This window comes from Sciurus vulgaris, assembly GCF_902686455.1.
Source record: "Sciurus vulgaris genome assembly, chromosome: 12".
NCBI lineage: Eukaryota > Metazoa > Chordata > Mammalia > Rodentia > Sciuridae > Sciurus > Sciurus vulgaris.
Genome location: NC_136473.1, coordinates 87,097,838 through 87,120,453, shown reverse-complemented (window position 1 = coordinate 87,120,453; position 22,616 = coordinate 87,097,838). Strand labels below are relative to the sequence as shown.

At 33.1% G+C, this 22,616-nt stretch overlaps 1 protein-coding gene across 7 annotated transcripts in view; it reads right to left on the bottom strand.

The window, feature by feature from the left end:
- Positions 1–1,317: 1,317 nt before the first annotated feature.
- The window catches only part of KCNT2 (potassium sodium-activated channel subfamily T member 2), a 371,051-nt gene continuing 349,752 nt past the window's right edge, over positions 1,318–22,616 (bottom strand). For all 7 annotated transcript variants that reach the window (XM_079107991.1, XM_079107989.1, XM_079107987.1 and 4 more), the window contains 2 exons: positions 11,366–11,450; positions 1,318–3,851 (listed from right to left, as the gene is read on the bottom strand). In XM_079107991.1, the coding sequence (XP_078964117.1) occupies positions 3,740–3,851; positions 11,366–11,450 (197 nt within the window). In that variant the 3' untranslated portion in view covers positions 1,318–3,739. The remainder of the gene's footprint in view (positions 3,852–11,365; positions 11,451–22,616) is intronic.

Here is a 22,616-nt window from a genome sequence, read left to right as displayed (position 1 = left end):
GTCATCATTATTTAATGTTTGATTATATAAATAATGGCTCATTATCTATCACATATCAGACAGGGTCCAGTTTGGAAATAGACACCACAGTGATTTGGGCAGAGAACATTTTATATAATGAGATGTCAACTATAACAGAGCACAGAATTAATAATAGATTGATTAGTAGTATGTAAAAAAAAAACTTGAAAAAAGTTGAATAATAGCAGAGATAAGGAATATTCATTATTTTCAGGGCCAAAATGAAGGGCTCCAGGAAAAGGCTACAGAATTGAAATATAAATTCCATTGGAGAAGGTACAATGGTGGTTCACAGGATGGCAAAGAAATCATTACAGAGCCACAGTGGCAGAACTTGCTGGAAGTCTGCCCTGTCGTGTGCAGGGAAAGAGATCTATGAGGTAGTTCAGACACTCCACTACAAATCCATCTGACAAGGTGCTGGGGGGATCTTCTGGCCCAGGGGTGCTGACTAATACATATTCTGGAATCCATTCTCTGGGGAAGTCAACACACTTTAATATCAAGAGTAAGAAACTGCACAGGCCGCAGGAACCAGTCGTTTGGGAGGGGAGAGTGGACTTGGTAGGGACTTTTTTTTTTGTCTATGCTCATTGGTGTTTCCCAATATCCAGTTCTGGATATATGAAAGGAAAAAAACAAAACAAAACAACAACAAAAATACAACCAACCAACCAAACAAAAGCCATGGAAGTCATTTCCAGGCTGTTCCTCAAGTTCCATTTACCTATTCAGCTTTTCTTCTTCTTTCTTCCACTGTTATGAGTCTTCTATATGTATTTTAAATATAATAGTCAGGGGTTGTAAAGGAAGCTTAGCAGGAAGAATAGGGAGAAATGTGCCTACTCCATTTGCTTAGAACCAGAAGTCTTTTTTTGCATTTAAGACTGTTTTTCTTTCCCCTGAATCAGTGCTTTTCTGAACCTTAAATTAGGATATTGAGATATCATTCTCTGCTTTATAAAATATATTTCTTGTTTGGCACCTGCATTCGATTTCTCGGCAATTTCTTTTCTTCTTTCTTTCTTCTCATTGTTAATTTCCTCCTTTCTATCTCGTCCCCCTCTTGCCCCTTCCTTTCTACCTTCTTTTTTGTCATGGTACAATTGCTATTCAGAATCTATTATGATAGAAGTAATTGGCCAGCAGTTTATTTATTGTTCTCTCTTCTGATGGGATTCCTTTGATGTTTATTTTGGGTTTGAAATATAAAAGTGAGAAAAAAATTATAGTTAAAAAACATACTTTGCCTAAACAACTAAAGTTTTGACAAAAATCACAATTAGGTTTCATCATCAGAAATATTTTTATTATTTATTTTAAAGCAATTCAATGTAACTGGTAGCAAAATCGTACACAGACAATAAACAGAACCAATTCCCATAGGGCTACAAGGACCATTATTGATTTTATGTTTTATTTTCATGTGCTAGAGTAATTGTTTTAAAAAGGCAACAGTTTGTTAAAATTATTTTATAAGCATGTTTTATTTTTTAAGTAACCAGAAATACTAATAAACTATTATTATTATAGCAAGCTGATATGAACTCTGTCAAATATTAAATTTGGGATAATGTTTATAATAAAAAATAATTACTTTAAAATTTACGAAACAAAATGTTTAGTCTTATAGGAAATATAATTATATCCTAGCTTAAAATCCTAGTCTTAACAACTGTCAAAATGCAAAAATACTAAACTTCAGATCTTGTGGGGAAATAGAAGATTTGTAAAATCTTACATTTATTCCTAAAAATAACCATAATGGAGTAAAAAAATGTCAACTGAAATAAACATCATATTAGACTATCAATGTGCAAATATGAAACAAGTTCAGTATATTCCTTATTTTTTTCCATTACATACATTTAGTTCAATTCTGCCATCAATTTTAACAATTATATGATAGGTGTGTTTGTCAAATATATTTCACATTTATAACATACACACACACACATATATATGCATACAATCATTAAGTTTTAAGGCATGCTCCCAATTTTAAGTAACTTGTTATAATTCTACTTTTCTGACTGATTAGAGAAGACTAAAGAGCGTCCTTCTCTGTTTTAGGGGAAATAGTTGGTGTTCTTGCCATTCTAAAATATGGGTATTGTAAATTATATTTAAATTTTTTTAAAAACCCTCATTTCATTCTCCAAGTCAAATTATGCAATGACAATATTTTTTTATTTCATATTGCATGTTTTTCATTTTTTTCTGTGTAATTATTAGGGAAAAATTAGTTTTTATCTTTTTAAAAATAAATTTCTATTTTCCTTTCAGTTGGTCTACTTTGTTATTTTGTTAAAAAGACAGAATGTCCCTTTCTATTCTTTAGGTCCTAGTATTTCCTGAATGGAAATTCAGTGTCAAATTCAGAAATTTAAAAAAATAGGCAATTAGAAGAAAAATATATTTAAAAATTTAGTGAAATCTATCCTATGGTAACACCTTAACACCCTTCTACTACCAGACAAACTATCTGTGCTTTCTCTTGTACTTTTTGGTCTACTTATGTAGGGAAAAAAAAAACAATCCAGACAAAAGCATTAGTGTCTCCAAGGGTCAATTTATATTTAAATTTATAACTGTCAAATTCTGAAAAATTCACGTTAAATCTAAAGGACTGGATTACTTATACTTTAATAGGTTCAAATATAATAATATAGATGATTTCCAAAATTGAAACAAAAAAATTGAACAGCCTATTTTTAGTGCTATTATTTCAATGCCAAAGACATATGGAGGATGTTTGAGTTTTGACATGTCTCTGTAATTCATAGAAAAGTATAAATATTTTCCTTCAATTTTAAGTTATTTTTCTGATGAAATTACATAGATATATGAAAAATGTTAAAGTTCAAGAGTCTAATGAAACTCATTTCTGCATATTTCAGAAATCCAGTTACTGTTTCAATTTTTGGAATAAAATTAATTCAACAAATGCGTTATTAAGGGTTTTCTCTATGCTAGGCATTTTTTAGGAGAATAACAGGTATTCACTTTGTTATATACTTTTCTTAGCATAAGATTTCCTGGATATAAGGTCACCAAAATGTTTGGTACTTCATATTTCTTTTTATTTGTTTTAATTTATTCTGTGTAATTAAACATGCTGTGAACATCTCAAATTCTAAAACTAATATATCATATGAAAAGGCAGACAGAAAGGGTTAAAATGACTTCAAGATTTGTATGCTAAAGCAAACTATGATTCTTACACAAAAATCAGCCACGCAAGTTTGTTGGGTAATCTCTAGGCAGAGAAGACTAGACATTTATGATGAGCTCAGTTTTATAAAACAGCAAGTTTAAAGAATACACTATGACACATTTACTTTTTAAGAGGAGTGACAATCTTCAGTGTCCTTTGGGACATACCAAATATTAGAATTTTTCATTTACTTCATAAAACCTTAATTTTTTATTAAGCTGGCTTCATACAATTCAAGGTATTGTCAAAGAGTTGAGTATTAAATTTAATTTTTTTTTTGTTTTCAGATTTATTTCATTGTTGTCTTTTAAATATTCATATGGGAAGTACCAATAAATACTACATTGAGTTCCAAAACGCTCTATGCTTCTAAGAGAATAGATTTTGCTTTAGTAGGAAAAAACTGAATATATTTCAGTCTAGTTTCTTTTAATTTCTGCAACACTTTTGCTTTTCAAGCAAGATCCTTATAGGAAAAAGAAGTCTCTGATTTTCCTTTTATCAAAGTTGAGTTTCTTCCCGTGAGTCTTGATTAGTGGCATTGCAGATGCTGTTTTTCCGACTGGGTTCACTATTTGGAAGGTAGGACAGTGGATCTGGTCGGATTAAGTATCTAATGAAAAAGAACACAGGAAATCACTTTGCAATAGTAAATAAAGTCAACATTACCTCACACTGACACTTTGGATTTCTACTTTGTAATGCACCCTGATTTCAGGTTATCTAAACTGTTTTTCTTTAAATAAAATTGGTGGAAAAACTCACTATTGAGTTAGCCTGTAAAACTTTGCAGGGTTTATATTATCCTTTCCATTCCTAAGAAGATTATGATGATGAAAACTGATGAATCATAATGAGTCATGAATGACATCACTATTTTTCAATTGTGCTCCCTTTCAGTATCTTCGTCTTATCCATTTTTATGATTTATTTTAGTATTGTGTTGACTCACTATCCCTTGCATTGGTCATTTTTCTATCAAGGAGGTGAACATCCTAGTCATCATTCTTTCATTACTTAACTTCTCAATCTTATTTTTCTTATTCATAAAATGAGGAGTTTGATTAAGTAATTTCTGTAACATTTCCAATTTAAATATTCCATTATTATATAAAATTAATGATTTAATAAATATTGCAGTGAAGATTATGCAGGATAATACTTAAGTATTCATCTAAAATTTAGTAATGTTATAATGGACAATAATAAAATGCATAAAAATTATTTTTAATTCATTCCACAAATAAATAGAGAAATGTTTCATCTGCCAAACTGGAACTTTTCATTAATGGTAGGACTTGTTTGAAGACAGATGTTTTACCTCTCACTGTGAAATGATGTGTATCAACAGAACCCGCCTCTTGAATATGATTAGGATTAGTGCATTTGGGAAAACAAAGCAGTCTTAGTCTCATAACTTCACCCCTGCCAGGCAGAAGACCAGAGGATAGCTTCTGAAGCAAACATAAAGAAGATAGGAAATTCTAAACAGCTACGGAGAACAGCAGGGAGAATTGAGGACTATTTTCTTAAGAGATTTGGACTGAATATGTCAAGGCAGGTGTGAGAAGAGAGGAGCAGGGAGCCCATTCCTGAGCTGGATAACCAAGGGAACAGAGGAAGAGCTGTTCCCAATATGCTTAGAAAGTGCTTTTGGCTTCAGATGACTGGGGAGACCAGAAGATAGTGGTAGGCAGAGTCAGAAAGAAGGGCAAGAATCAGCTAATGAAGGACCTGAAGCTTCAGGAAAAACAGTTTTTATTTGTTCCTCAGTGGGAAGCCACTGACGGTTAGGAGGGGAGAGGAGGATAGTGATTGTAAGGCAGCATTTCAAGACAGTTTTGTCCAGGTAAAAATGAAAGCAGTATTTCAGAGACCCATAATGATATTAGGAGGAAGTACAAAACAAGAATGGAGAAACCAATTTAAAAGTGAGAACTTAATGAAAATTATAATTTTCTCTTGAAGACTAAAGGAAAAATATTTATAAAATATAGTCCTTAATTAAAATGAGAGAGTATTGAAAGCACTATAGTCTATTTTCTTCAATCAAATAAAAGTTGAGATTAGTGTCTTTGAATCTGCTTACTGGATTTTTTTGCTATTATGTACACTATATTATAATTACTTAAAATATCAATAGCATTGTGGATCAATGAGAGAATTAATAGTGCACATTAAGCTCTTTAATGCCATATCATCTAGTGATTTTTTAAATCAAATTAATGCTGCCAGTTCAATTGGAATGAACTTTTGAAGGTGAATTTTTAAAACCACATGAAAGGCACTTCTATAATCCATTATCCACTATATTCATTGATGTTGTGACAAAAGTTCCTTTTCCTGTGGTTATCACTATTATAAATATAATAAAGTAAATTTCTTAAGCTGTATTTTTATATACTACTTACCATGGAATATTTTTTCATGATAATTTGTCACAGCTCAAATTCTACTAAAATTTATCTCAGTGCCACAATGTAGATCATTGCAATGATATAATAATGTTTTCTATAGAAGTCAATTTATCTTAAAAATAACAAAAAATAAAAGTATCCACAGGGGAGAAATTTTTCCAAAAATACATGTGTTTTACCTGCATACATTGTACCATACATGATTTATTTATAAGTTGAAAGGTTTTAGAAATAATTTAAAGTCATATACATACATATCTGGTATGGGAACATGTCCATAGACTTCAAAGAATAACACTGTACTTTTGATAATTCTTTCAAAAATAATCATGGAAAATAATTTTGTTATGCTTAAGAGACTTAACCTTTATTTTGAAATACAAATCAGGTAAGCATAACTAAATGAATAGTATATAATGAATACAATTATTTGAAAAGAAGTATAAAATGTTTGGTATTAATGGGGTAGACTGAAGAATTCATAGAAAAATTTTTTATTTATGAGTCTACTTTGGTGGAACAACATTTTTTATTTTCATTTGTTTGCAACCACACAGACTTGAATCCTAAAGCTACATTAGACTCCTTCTTCCAATAGTCACATCAATAACAAAGTATAATTCTTTGCCTTCATAAATATATTTACATAGGAATTTATAATCTTGATACTGTGACAGCTTCTCTGCCTCATGCCTGCTTCTGAACTGCTTTTTCAACTTTCAGGCCCATTCCAACCATGATCCACCCTGCCAATCAGTTCCATTGCTTTCTGCAGAATTCCTTTAAAAAAAAGCATACCTGAGGGAAGACATCAGCAGGATGGATGAGGAGAGGTGTCTAGCACCCTTCCCTCCACCATAAAGAGCCATATCAAGGGGCTATTTCCCTGGAGTGTTTAGAGTGGAAGACCAGAGTTCAGTGGGAAGTTGCAGAGATGTCATTGAGCATGAAGATACATGAAGACCTTACAGAAGGGAACTAAGCAAACGGCATCTTCTGTACATTTTCCAATATCAAGTCCGAACCAAGAGAAATTTCATATGCAGGTCCTATTTAGGCAAAAGACCCCCAGCAGTCTTATTCACACCACAGACACCCTAAGCATTTATTGCTGGAGAGCCCTGTAGTCCTTGAAGGTCCTGAATCCAGTTTGGGCACCTGTGGGTTATTACACCACTGTATTATCACCAATAAATATCACACATTGTGTCCTCCACATCGAGGCTCCTGCTGAACACCACCATCTTGAGATCCTACCCACCCAAGTTCCCATGAGGCAGCCAGACAGCTTAGGCCTGCAAACCAGCTGAATGCCCATGCCCACCTTCCTAACCCCAAGTAAGCAGCTAGGCAGCCTCTCCTGAGTGGCTCAAACTGATGAGGTTTGGGAAAGCAGATAGGGCTCCCCACTCACACATCTCCAGCCTGGGAAACAGATGGGAGGCCAGACCACCCACAGTTAGCCTGTGGAAGCAGCTGAGCCAACCCTAAACAGAATGGTCTACAGAGGCTCTGGGATCAGAGGGGCTGCCCTGCCTAACAACTCCTGGCAGCCTACCCTGAGCTGCTCAGACCACTGAGCAGGAAGCAAATGGGCAGCATTACCCATTCTCCTGCAGCCACTAGACTTAGCAAGGAGCTTTTCTTGAGAAAAATGGCTGACTGAGGACCAGAATTGTATCCAGGCAGCCCTGTCTATCCACCCAGGACCCCTGGAAACAGCCAAGTAGCCTGTCCTGAATGTTTTACTCCATAAAGGCCTTTGGAAGCACCTGGATAGCCCATCCACATACCTGCAGCCCCAGAAAACAGCTGGACTGCCTATCCTAAGCAGGCAGGGGCCAGAGGCCCTCCTAAGTCACCTGAGATATTTATGGACAACCTAATCAGGCCTGTCTGTGTAGCCTGGCTCCTGCATCATTTTTAAAGGCTGACAGTTAACCTTGCTCTGCTACCAGGATCATTGCTCCACCACACCTATTCCCACAGAGGCAGCCCCATTTCCACACAGCCCTCAGAAACAGATGGATGCCCCATCTATGCTGATAGTCCAGTCCCATCTTACCTGCATGAGCCTGCCAGAGTGGATCCACTCCCACACAACCTGTGGAACATAACAAGTACCCTACAGTTGTAGTCAAGAGCAAATCATTAAGAGCCACCAACTAACCAACCACACTGAATAGAGCTACATCCCTGCTGGCAGTGCAAACCATGACCTCTACAGCCTAGGCCACTGAGACATTCCCAGGCATTGCCAACATTGATTGTTAACTATAGAGACTGCACAGACATTACCCTAAAGCACCTACCTGGAACCAAAAACAAAGCCTCTCTAAACCCCAGGTCACTTCCCCCCAGAAAATTATCTATCTGGGAAAACCATATTAGAAAATTAGTAGAGGCAACTGACCTTCCAGTTGCACAATTATTGATGTACAGACACAAGGAGTATGAAAAGGAGAATATAATGTGATACCTCCTAAGGAACACAAGGGCTCTCTAGCAACAGACTCCAAAGAAGAGTAAGTTGACTAGTTGCCTGACAAATAATCAAAAACACTGATTTTAAGAAAACCCAGTGAGAGAGGAGAAAATACAGACAGAACATTCAATGAAATTGGGAATATAATTCATGGTCTAAGTGAAAAAGTCAACAAAGACAGAGATCATAGAAAAGAACCAAATGGAAATCTTGGGTCTAAAGAAATCAATAAACAAAAGAATGAAGAAAGCCTACAAGACGTATGGGATATCAGTAAGTGATCAATCAACATTTGCATAATTGGCATTCTGGACTAACAAAAGGAAAAAGGCAGAGAAAATCTATTCGGTGAAATAATTGCTGAAAACTTTTCAAATCTTGTAAAAGGTATGGACATGCACATACATAGAATGCAAAGGACTTCTAACAGATTTGACCCAAAAACAGGTTCTTTGAGGCATATTATAGGCAAACTGTCAAAAGTGCAAGACATTTCCCCCTTTTTATTTCTTTCTTCTAATTTCTACATTTCACAGAAAACATTCAACCCTTGACTTTCTAAGTCTGACTTATCTCACTTAGCATAATATTCTCCAGTTCCATTTATTTACCAGCAAATGCCATAATTTCCAAGGGGAAGGGAGGAAAGAAGGGAAAGGAGAAGAAATGGGGAATGAACTTGAACAAATTAAGATATGTGTATGTATGAATATGTCACAATGCATTACAATTTAATAGGTAACTATAATGCTCCCACTAAAAAATAAAATGGAAGATTAATGGAGTGGATGGAAGAGAATATGGGAGAGGGAAGAAGGGAGAGAAAGAGAAAGAGGAAGTACTGCGGTTGAAGAAAATGGAGAAAACTATGTTATAAGCATAAACAAATATGTCCAAATGAACCAAATTATTTTAACTATGATGCCCTAAACATAAATGAATGAATAAATAAGAAAAGTGCAATACAAAGTGCGAATTCTAACAAGATCAAGAGAAAAGCATCAAGTCACATATAGGGAATCCCCCTTGGTCTAAAAGCAGACTTCTTGGTAGAAATATCCCAGACCAGGAGAGAATGGGATATATTCAAAGTCCTAAAAGGAAGAGGGGAAAAGAAAAAAAAAAAAAAAAAAACAGGAAAATCAAACAAAAAAACCCTGCCAGACCTAGAATACTATACATGGCAAAGCTATACCTCAGAAATGAAGGAAAAGTAAAGACTTTCCAAGACCTACAAAAACTGATGGAATTCATCACCACCAGATCACCTCTACAAGAAATACTTAAGGGAGCCTTACAGAAGAAGTATAAAGATGATAACTGCCATCCTGCAAACATGCAAGTTTATAGAACTTACTAGTAGAGTCAATATATATAAAAGAGAAAAGAATAAAACCTTATCAATACAGAAAACCATCCAATTACAAAGATGAATAATCAGACAGGAAGAAACAAAGAATATACAAAACGACTAGACAAAATTAACAAAAGGACAAGAACATGTCTTAAGGTATCAAGAGTGAGCTTGAATGTAAATAGAATCTATTCCATAAATAAAAGGCTTAGACTGGGTGAATGGATTTAAAAACCAAACAAATAAAAAATGATCCAACAATAAAATACATTCAAGAAACTCCTTCATCAGTAAAGGCACACACAGACTGAGAGTAAAGGGATAGAAAAAGATAGGCCAAGCAAACAAAAATAGGAAGGAGAAATAACACATCACATAAAATAGACTTTAAGTCAAAAACTGCATGTAGAGACAAAGAAGGTCACTTAAAGTGATCAGTTAAGCAAGGAAATAACAATTGTAAGTACATATATGCAATGCTGGAGTGTTCAATGATATAAATCAAGCATACTTAGATGCTAAAGGAAAAAATCTTTCCTTTGATTTAAAAGGAAAAATGGCTCCAGTACCAATTTCAACATACCACTGTCATCATTGAATGGATCATCCAGGAAAAAAAAAAAAAAAATCAATAAAGAAGCATTGGAGTTAAACTACACTGTAGATTAAATTGATCTAATGATGTATTACAGAACATTTCATCCAGCAGTTGCAGAATTGACATTCTCTTCTCCACACATAGAATATTATCCAGCACAGATCACTGTTAGGCCACAAAACAAGCCTCAAGAAATTCCAAAAAACTGAAATCATAGCATGTGTCTTCTCTGACCACAGAGGAAGAAACTAGAAATCTGTAACATAAGGTTCCTTAGAAATTTTAGAGATACATGAGAATTAAATAATGGTCTCTAAATAGACCAATATATCACTGAAGGAATCAAAAGGGAATTTTAAAAATTCACTTTAAGAAATTAAAATGAGAAGACAAAAGGCAAAATCTATGGAATACAGTAAAAACAGTACTAAGAGGGAAGCTTTTAAAACTAAGTGGCTACATTTTAAAAAAAGGATTTCAAATAAACAATCCAATGGTACAACTCAAGGAAGGAGAAAAGCAAGACCAAACTTCACTCAAAATTAGTGGAAGAAAATAAATAATCAAGAGCAGAACGTAAACAAAATATCATATTAACATATGTAGACATCATCTAAGTGAAATCTAACTCTCACTAATGTTTTCCTCCTTAAATATAGTTTTATTAATTAACCATAAGAAATTTGCAGTTAAAGAAAATGTCTTAGTTATCACTATATTATTACTATAGTCTTTGTATGATGTATATTTTTCAGTGAATCAAATATCCTAATGGACCTTTTCCTAATTTTTAGAAGATTATTATAATTTTTAGCACCCATTAATTGTACAAATTAGTGGATTCCACTTTGGCATTTTCATACATGCATATGTTGAGCTTTGATCATCTCCTCCTCCCTTCTCCTCATGTGTTTTGCCCTATTTTACTTCACCTTTTAGGAACTCTGTGGTATTTAGAACTAAATAGTGTGGAATAGTTCAGGTTTTTCTTTGAGTTGCCTTCTTATTAGTCCATATGTTTTATTTCCTCAAATAAACAGAATTCATGCCACTATTTCCTTATTCATTCCACCTTTCATAGTCCTTGTTTTAAATAAACATACAATTTTACAGTATTATAATATGAAAGACATCAAATGCATTTATCAAAAGATGTTATAAGCGTTTATATCACAGAAAAATAAGGGGCTATAATGGTAACATATAAAATTTGTACAGAAATTAGCAGTTTTCTAAAAACACATCTCCAATATAAGATATGAGATCAACTTACACAACATCATTTAGTTCAAGCCTGGTATCTGGAGACGGGTTAATCAGGATATAGGAGAGGGTACTTTGATGATCATTCATTTCATCTAGAAGATAAAAATGCCAAGTTTGGTATATTACTTACAGAAAATTACAGGAATTATTGTAAATCATTTTATGTTCAAACCATGCAGCTGTCAATGAAACTTACTATAGAATTGACCTCAGCATGACTGGGTACATAAGTTTGACTATTTTCAAATTATTGTCAGTGGAAATATCTGACAGGTACCCATTTGTTGTCCCAAAAGATGAAAAAAATAAAGTACCTAATTTCGTTCAGAGCATACACAGTTGGAGTCTTTCTTTTAGTTATTACACTGAAAAAATATTTCTACTAAAGAAATGGCTGGGCTATATGTTTACTTTATTTATTATGCCTTATTATTATTAAAAGTAATTGTGGTTAAAGACAGTCATTCCAGAAAGAGTTTTCATAGAATAAATTCTTTGAAAAATTATCTAATTACACTGCATTTGGAAAGCATGATAGAAATATATTTAAAAACCTTAAATGGCCCAGAATATGTTGACTTTATAATACAATACATTTAAGTAAACCATCCTGGTGTTTTTTTGAAAATGCAAAGCATCCTATGGAACAGAATTTAATCATATTTTAAAAAGGAAGCGTACCGTTAAATCATTTGTTTTCCTTCTAAAACAGTAAATACAAAAATAAAAGAATGTACAATTTTAATTTTGTTAATTCACTCTGAAAACATTCTCAAGTGGGAGGTGGGAAAGTTAACTTGGCACTATCTGGGTGCTATCACTTGGGTATGGCTTGAATTTGTGTGTCCCAAAGGTTCATGTGTTAGAAGGTTGGTTCTCACTGTGGAGACACTGGGAAGTGGTAGAACTTAAGAGATTTTATCTAGGGATTGGTCATTGGAGGCACTGCCCTCAGAAGGGATTGAGACAATTCTCTGAGCTAGTTCTAATAAGAGCAAGTTGTTATAAAAGAGTAAGACTGGCAGCTCCTGGTATTCTGCCTTTCTGGCCCACCTTGTGATTTCTCCATTTCATATGCATTCCTGCCATGAGGTGATGTAGCCAAGGGGACCATTACCATAGCTCCATCAACAGGATCATCTAATCTTGGACATTAGGCCTCCAAAACTGAGTTAAATAAACTTTTTTTTTTAATTTATAGAGTACCCAACCTCAAGTATTTTGTTATAGCAATGAAAAATTTACTAATGCACTAGGGCATTGAAAAAAAAATGGCTTCAACATCTCAATTTTTTATATTCCAAAGTAATCATAAAATGCAAATATATAAAGCCATGTGTTCACATACTTAAATAAACATGATTCATTCCAAGGGTAAACTGTTTATCCTGTGAGGATACTCTTAAAAAATCCTGCTCCATAGCCACAGAATCCTTTTTGCCTTTTTTTTTTTTTTTGTCTGTTGCAGGTAAACATACTTCCTGAATGAAGTACTAAATTTTGCAGTTTGATCAAAAGTCTAAAAATGAATTTCATACCAATGAAGACACATCAACACTGGAATAAATGTAGTACAGTAAAGATCTTAGCTGACCTTGATTTAAAAAATAGGTGTCCTGGAATGTATGTTATTTTTATAAAATAATATTGGCCACTGTGCTCATTTGACTAGGAACCTATCACATTAACATGAAAGAGAATACTTTCACTTATTATATTTCAAATACATATGCAAGAATACTTAGTTTTAATGTTTATAAATAAAATTTCTTATAAAGCAGACACTTTGCAGGATAATTGAATTAACCATAAGTTTACCAATAAAACTATTATAATCACAGGCCATTAAGTTAATATTCAAATAAAAGAATATAATTTGGCTGAAAATTTATGGGATAGATACAAAAAACTGAATCTTATAATAAGGTTAAGGTAATAAGCAAAATAGAGAATTCCAAGTGCAATCACAGGTAAAAAACTATTTTATTATAAATATGTCCCAAAGACTACGTGTCACATACTAAAATTATTCATTGTTTATCTGAAATTCAAATTCCACTGTGACTCAAAGTATTTTTATTTGCTAAACTTAGCAATTATATGTGGGAATAAATGGCTAACTCAACAGGCTGGAACTTGGAGTTCCAATTAGCATAAACTAATGTTTACTCCAAATATGGTACAATTCCAGTTTAAAGGATAATGTACAAACAGGAGATAATCAGAATCATTTCTCTCTATGAAAAACAGGTTTTTGCTTTGATTATGCATTACAGTCTTACATAATAGTTGGATTCATTTTGACAAAATCATACATGCATGCATTTTAATTTATTCCATTTCATTCCTGGTGCCACCTCCCCCCCACTCCCTCTATTCCCTTTACACTACTGGTCTTCCTTTCACTCATTTATTTATTAAGAGTGGTGTAAAAAGAAATTTTGATTCAAGTCTTTTTTTCTCGAGAAATTTTCCTCTCACATGAATTTCGACAAACTGCTTTCCAAAGAAACTGAGATTGATAGTGCCCTATGGAGACTAACTAAATCATTATACCCTGAAAAGTACTAGGTCTGCCAGAAAATCTCCTTTTCATTTTGTTACAGACAACACAGGTTCTTGTATAAATCGTGGTATCACTGGACTATGATACAAGGAAAACATTTAAACTGATAACTTTTTGATAATATTCATACTCAAGCTTTCTACTTAAATATGAGCAGGATATTATACTCTTTTTTTTTTTTTTGATTCTTGGATCAAAACAAAACTCAACAGTTACCTGGTAAAAAAAATTGTCTAGATAACTAAGAATTTTCCAACATTGGAAATAATTATTGTGTCAGTATTTTGTTCTACTCAGTTAGCCTATTTTACTCATCATACCAAACATTCTAATTCCAACATGGGCACAGGAATTATATCAAACATTGTGATTCCATGTGGTTTAAATCAAGACATGGATGACATTACAATCAGATATAAGCCTTTCTGGTTTCTGGAATCTCTCACTGATTTCTGCTCAGGAAAAGTGAATGACTTATCTTTTTGATTTAGGATAGAAAATGTCACTGAGGTCTTTCATGTTTGCCTTGCTATAGAGTTGATTTTGACCCGCTGTTTTCCTGCTATGCTTTGCTGGAAGGCCTGCAGTTGTCTTTCTGTCTTTGTGATTTTGTATTTAAGAAATACTGAGTGAGATTTTTTAAAAAGTCTATTGCAGTTACACATCAAAGTCACATCCAACAATAATTTTTATCAGGGCTGAGGTTGTGGCTCAGTGGTAGAGTGCTTGCCTAGCAAGTGTGATGCACTGGGTTCCATCCCCAGCACCACATAAAAATAAATGAATAAAATAAATGCATCGTGTCCATCTACAACTAAAAAAATTTTTTAAAATAGTTTTTATCAGTCATAAATCTGGTATCTGTCTTTGTCATTCTCTGTGGTTTTTTATTTTCTAAATTCTGTAAGGAAAAATAATACAGGTTTGCTGGATCATTAAGACCATATCATAATAATTATCACTGACCATGGCAAAGATACAAAATGATCAAAATGAGGTCTGCACCAAAAATATAATACCATGCTTACTGAAATTAATTTCCTTTGGTAAATTTGATTTTGGAAACTACAGAATCAAAATTCTATTTTTTAAACAAAAAAATACCTACTAAGAGAATCTATTGCTAATGTACTGACTGTGTCCTGATAAACTCTGACCCTGGCAAACTAACAAAAAGCATTAATATAGTTTAAATTTCTGTCAGTGAAAGTATTGCTTCAATTTTGACATAATTAACTAAATAAAATGATTATTATGATAAATTTAAAAATATGGAATGTTGAAAACTATAATAAATTCTATAGGGTAAAAAAGGATTACAGAGAAACCTTTTTCCATATTAATTAGCTTATAATTATGTAGTTTAAATCTTCAAATAGGAATATCTACTTAGTTTGTGTAGACAGATCTTACGTAAAATAAAATCATACTCATATGGTTCTTAAAAATTGATGCATACTACTTCACAAAAAGTAGATTTAAATTTGTGTTATATTTTGTTTTAAATTTTCATTTGAAATATTTTGAGGATTTTTGAAAAAGAATAAAATTTAAATATTTCATGTACTGTTGTAGGTTGTTGAGGCCTTCCAAAGTACCAATCATTTTGGTGCCTTGATCTTGGACTTCCAGCCTCCATAATTGTGAGAAAATAAACTTCTAGAAATAAGGTCCCTTAGTTTGTGGTATTTGTTATGGCGCTCCTAGTGGACAAACATAACTTCTGAAAAAAACATGTCCATTATGTAATTGTAATCAAAGAAACATTTCGTATGATAAAACACATGATTAAGAGGTCCATTTAAGACAAAAGTCTCCTAGACCAGATTGTCTGCATTAAAATTCTGGTTCTACCAACGACAAATTGTGAGATCTTAGGGAAATCACTTAATTTCACTTATTCTCAAGGGGTTTAGTTTCCTCACCTAGAAAACAAGAACAGAAGTAGTGTTATCATGTAGTTTGTTGTAGAATTACATTATAAGAAAATAATACAATTAAAATTAATATATAGTGTTAGGCATAGTAACTAGTTGGTATCAGATATTATGGAAAGGTTACCAATTATTATCATAGCAGGCAAAATAAAGCCATAAATTATAAGTAAAATTATAAATTTATTGGAATATAAAGGTGTTGTCATACAAAGGGAGAGGAGTGTTCCAAACCAAGTAAAATAGCAACTGGGACACCTCAGATAGTGCAGTTCAAGTGGAGAAAGTAGGCACTTGGAAATGGGGCAAGTGAGACAGGAGATTAGCTGCAGATGATGTTGAAAAGGCAACTGGGGCGAGATCCCTGAAGGGCTTGTGGATCCTGATGGGAAGTTTGAACCAAATTCTAAATGGAACAAGAAAGCATGTAAAATTTGTCAGGTGTGGTGGTGGGGTTGGCAGCATGATCCAATTTTCTATTAAATATGTATTTTTGCTCCCTGGGAAATGAACTTTGGATGGGACCAAGTTTAGATACAGAAATATTAGGTTATTTTGAAACAGAAACCTAGATGAGAGATGATGGATACTTTGGAGTAATGAATATGAAGGAAGAGGGAATCGATATAGAAATGAAAAGGACGTAAAGACAGGGAGAGGGAGGCAAAAATGGAGCAAGATAGTTTTAAGATGGGAGATAACCACACCATGTGGTATTTTAAAATATTTATCCACATTTATCATTTTGTGGGTATAAATCCAAATTTCCACCTAACATTGTTTTTCATTCTGTATTAACAACTTCCATTAACATTGTTCATAGTAAAGATATGCTATTAGCAAATCCTCTCAGCATTTGTTGAAAACTGTACTTATTCACCTTCATTTTAGAGTTATAATAGGTACAGAAGTCCAGGGTGACCATATTGTTTAGAGTTTTAGGTAGACTAGGTAGTATTCTAAAGATGTTTCTCTATGGCTTTTGGATTTGCAAAGTTTTTAACAAGAAAGTCTGTTGACATATTTCTTTTTTTCTAATAAAGTGCTTTTTTTCCTCTGACTCCTTTCAAGATCATATTAGGAAAAAAAATTGAACATTATTTCTTCAAGTAATCATTCTCCTCTCTCCTACTGGGCCGACAATTCGGTGAATGTAAGATAACTTGATTTTGTCCCACCAGTAACTTACACTGTATTTTTCATTGTTTTTTTGCCCCTCATCAATGCATTTGGGGTGGTCTATCACAATGGCTTTTGTGTGTTGATATTTTCTTCTGTCGTAACCATTCTGAGGTTAATCCTGTCCAGATTTTTATTTTCAAAAATGCATTACGCTCCTTTAGGAACTTCAATTTCTCTACAACCTTGAACATATAGAGTATATTGCAATAACTACTTTAATATTCACGTTTTCTGTATATGTTTCTTGTGACTGATTTTGCTATTTGTTTACAGGTCTGATTTTCTTATTTCGGGTCGCCTTCCTTGACCACCAGGCTGTGAAGAGGTTACCTCATTTATATCCCTTCCTTTGGAGAACAAAGTTATATGCTTCCTTTTGTCCAATGACTGCATACTATTAATATTTTTTTTAATTATTTAAGTTGAGAGCATAAATAACTGTCAGAACAAGAAACTTGTCTGTTTTTGTTTTAGTACATTTAGATAATTCATTCTTTACTTTCTTGTTGATTGTTTATTTACCAACAAGTAATAAAATGTTAAAAGTAAAAACTCGGGGCTGGGGAGATAGCTCAGTCGGTAGAGTGCTTCCCTTGTAAGCACAAGGCCCTGGGTTGGATCCCCAGCACCAAAAAAAAAAAAAAAAAAAAAAAAAAAAGTAAAAATTCCACTCAACCAGTTAACATTTTTTTCTCAGTGATAAAAATATTTTATTTTACTCAAGTTGGCCACTTTTTTCTTATACAATTACCAAAACAAAACATTTGAATTTCTAGTTGTAACAATAAAATATGTGTACTTAAGTGCAATATGAAGTTGATGATGGTAAATAAAGTACAAGTATCATTATTTATTTAAACCTAATGTTCTAGGAAGGTTATGATACAACTCCATGAAGTAAGAGTATGATTTTAATGTATAGAGATAGGAGAAATTCATTGCCCATAAATTTTCATTTACTATAAATCGTCCACTCAGCAATTACCCTCTAAAACCTATAATACTTCTTTAAGAAGAACTTAATTTGTTTTGTTCAATTAATATTCTATAGACAGAATGAAATTATCATATAAAATTTTGTTTCTGAGTTCCAGCTTGTGAGATTGGACCATTTTTGGAAATCCAGAAAAATTCAAAATCATTTTCTGGGAATCTGTATAATATTATATACTCATTTACTTGATAAAAGGTAAATGATATTTCTAAAAAAAAAAAAAAAGCAATAAAAATCCAAAGCCAGTTTGTTATGGAATAAAGTCATGAAGTCAGAGTTAGATCCATTATTTCTTCTTGCAAAATATTTTAGAAGAAATATATAGCTATGATACCTTTACGCCATATGATAATTTATTCTAATTAAAAAAATCATTATAACTTGTGAAGAAATTTTTACTCAACACCCACTTATTAATTCATATTTTGAGAAATTTTAATCTTAAAAAAATGAATATCATCAGTGAATTAGAAAAGTATGAGAACAGAAGGGGAGGGTATTACTATCACAACCACTGGTGTTGTTATGTATCATACTTTCATTAATAAGTTACTTTCTTGGTAAGTTTGCTTATTTAATTTTCATTAAAAAGATAATGACTCAAACTAAGTCAGCATGCTGGAAGGGTTTTCATTTATCTATTAACTTTTTCAAGCAAATTATACATTTATAAAGAATAAGGCTTTTTGGTGGAACAAAGGTCTAGACACAATTACCTCTTTGTTGTTTAAAACAATTTTCTCTTATTTTCCTTCAGTATTTCTTCTTTTAGAAATAGTATGAAACTTTTAAAGATTTGAGGTAAAACTGACTAGCACATGTAGCAGTAGTCATATGGAAGACTTACTTGCCAATTTATACTCTAAAAATGGCTTCCATTCCATAAGCTACCACTATGGATTGGCCAATGGTTCAAAAAGTAACTTTAGTGAATGTCAGAGCCACTTTAAATATATTATTTAAGAAAATTCCAGTTCTTATCAGAAAGAAAACAATTATTCACACATTCAGGATAGTATTGTTATAGTCAGCTTATCATCATTATGACCAAAATACCTGACAAGAACAACTTCAAGGTAAGAAAGATTTACTTTTGCCATACAGTTTCAGAGTTTTCCATCCATAGTTGAGTGATTCCATTCCTTTGGGCTTATTTTGAGGAAGAAGGGTATGGCAGAAGAAAGCTGCTCAGAACATGGCAGCAAGGAAGAAGAGAAATCAAATTGGAGAGTGGGGAAGGGTCCAGGGCCAAGATAGAGTACCAAAGGCACACTTCGATGAACTCCTTCCTTCAAACATGCCCCACCTGCTACAGTCTCTTCTGCCTTCTATTGGTTCATTCAGCTGTCAATTAATCTGGTGATGAGGTCAGAGCACTCATGATCCAATCACTTTCCCAAAATGCTACCTCTGGACATTGGGGTAGTGGGGACCAAGACTTCAACACACGAGCTTTTGTGGAGGCAGTTCGAATTCAATCTATAACAAGTACATTGACTTAGAAAAATCATTTCACACGAATTCTACACTGAGAATTAAAACCATCACACCACAAACCTGGGAAAGACTCCATTTATCCTCATTTGATGGTTCTTAAAGAGGGATAGTGCCTTGCCCACATAGTTACTTGACGATTCCATGAACACTGGGGTAAATGTGCCTTTCAAAATTATTCTGAAAAAAAACTATAAAATCTATTTAAAGAATAAATATTCAAAGTAACTAAGGAAATACTAAAAAGGAGAGTGCAGGCACTTATTGCTGAACCAGATATTAAAATATACTTATAAAGCCATTTAAAATAATATTTTTGTCTGACTAGGCAGACAGACCATTGTAACATAATAGAAGTTTAGAAATAAGCCCAATTTTGTGTACTAATTCAGGATCTGATCAAAGCAAGAGGTAAAATTATTGGAGGAGGATGTATTTTAATAAATGGTGTATAACTAGGGCAAGTATGTTAAAAAGATTAAAATTTGTTCTCTTTCATACTCTATATACCAAGATAAATTCTAAACACTATGATATTTACTTACAAAATTACAAAATGTGAGCCAAATAATTACTGAAAGAAATGGGACAGTTCCTTTTTAAAATGGCAAAAAGGAAAATTATGTTACTCAAAATCAATAAACAATATTGGAAACAATAGACAATTATATTGATAATATTGAAAAAGATGAAAGGAAAGAAAAAAGTTCTACCATATATATGTATATAAATATATATATACACACATATGTTTTATACATATATAAAACAATGTTATTATACCTAATATGCAAGTACTTCCTAGAAAAATTAAAGAACATGTTCATAAAAATTGGCTAGGAAAATAAACGGTTCATGGAAAATAGTTCCTAACCACAAGAAAAGATGCTGAACCTCATCATCATAAGAAGGTACACTGAGATATCAATGCTTTTCTTCAATCTATTAGATTGATAGAATATCTGAAGTCTCATATTTTGTTGACAAGTTTTTAAGCCAACAGGAACTCTCATACTTTCTTGGTAGAAATGCAAAAGGGTACAAACCCAAGGAAGGAAATTTTGGAAACAAGAAAATTATATACACATTTAATCTTTAGTAATCTCACTTTTTAAAATATATCCCAAAGATATGCTGTAAAAATATAGAGAGATGTATGTATGAACCCATTCACTGCACATGCAGCCCTGAATTCAATTGTAATATCTGTGTGAACACCTATTTTTACATTAATCAATCATTCTATCTAATCTATCTAATTTAAATCTCTCTACTGAAGAAAATGTGAAACAATGACGAACTCAGAAAACATGAGCATCTCTAAATTTTGATTATTGTGTTAAAGTATCATTTCCTACTAAAAGAAACTGGAGATCCTTGGAGAGTTTAATTATTCCAGGTAGAAGCATTTAGTCCTTTAGAAAGCAAAAAATAATCTATCAAAGGTGATCCATGTCCTGAGAAAAAGATTCCAGAGGCAATTTAAAGAGGCTCTCTTTTGTGTTATTAGTGAAAAAGTTGAAAATATAGGAAAAGCAACAGCTCCTTTGCTTAGAAGCTTGGAAATGCAAGAAAGATGGTAAATTTTTAAATAATGTAAACTTGTAGGCATTTTGACAGGAAGCTGAGTGATTTCATGATGGGAAAAGGTAAAGTCATTGTTTTATTTCCAGTGCTGAAATGTTGGCAAGAAAGTAAATGGGGAAGATTTTCAACATTTCTTTATGTCATGGAAGACAAAGGAAATGCATTTGTGTAGCATTTTGGGTAATGAATGAAGCTTTCTATGTGGGGAGAAATCCAGCCTAAGTGATGGCTCTGGTCCATCCAGATCTCACTTGGCTTTCTGAAGGCTCAAAGTCATAACAAAACATGTGACAAAATGACAGCATATAATTATACTATGGCATATTTTTGGGATAACTCAGTTCTAGACCCTTTGAACCTTGATGTTTTTTAAAAAAAAAACACTTCTTCCCTTAACATTACACAAATGTGGGTGTTTGAGATTATATAATAAAGTAATTCACCTACTTCTACAGCTTTAATTAAACTCTATATGCTCATGAATACAGACTCAAGCATATATACACATCATATTTCTTTTCTTGAACACCAGACAGAAAAAAAATCCATCTTTCTACAGAGATTCACCCATTAGTAATCTTCCATCACTCAAATTAAATGCATTATCCTTAGCCCAAAGTATATGTTTTTAATCTCTGTGACTAATTACCAGTGCACACTCAGTGGCTCAAACTGGAGCCCTAAAAAGTTTTCTTTTGATTCCTTCCTTTTCTTTTTTTTTTTTTTTATTGTAAACAAATGGGATACATGTTGTTTCTCTGTTTGTACATGGAGTAAAGGCATACCATTTGTGTAATCATAAATTTACATGGGGTAATGTTGCTTGATTCATTGTTATTTTTTCCCTTCCCCCCACCCCTCCCACCCCTCTTTTCCCTCTATACAGTCCTTCCTCCATTCTTGCCCCCACCCTAAACCTAATTCTAACCCTAACACTAACCCCTCCCACCCCCCATTATGTGTCATCATCCACTTATCAGCGAGATCATTCGTCCTTTGGTTTTTTGAGATTGGCTTATCTCACTTAGCATGATATTCTCCAATTTCATCCATTTGCCTGCAAATGCCATAATTTTATCATTCTTTATGGCTGAGTAATATTCCATTGTATATATATACCACAGTTTCTTTATCCATTCATCAATTGAAGGGCATCTAGGTTGGTTCCACAGTCTGGCTATTATGAATTGAGCAGCTATGAACATTGATGTGGCTGTATCTCTGTAGTATGCTGATTTTAAGTCCTTTGGGTATAGGCCAAGGAGTGGGATAGCTGGGTCAAATGGTAGTTCCATTCCAAGTTTTCTAAGGAATCTCCACACTGCTTTCCAGAGTGGCTGCACTAATTTGCAGCCCCACCAGCAATGTATGAGTGTACCTTTCTCCCCACATCCTCACCAACACCTGTTGTTGTTTGTATTCCTCATAATCGCCATTCTAATTGGGGTGAGATGGAATCTTAGAGTGGTTTTGATTTGCATTTCTCTTATTACTAGAGATG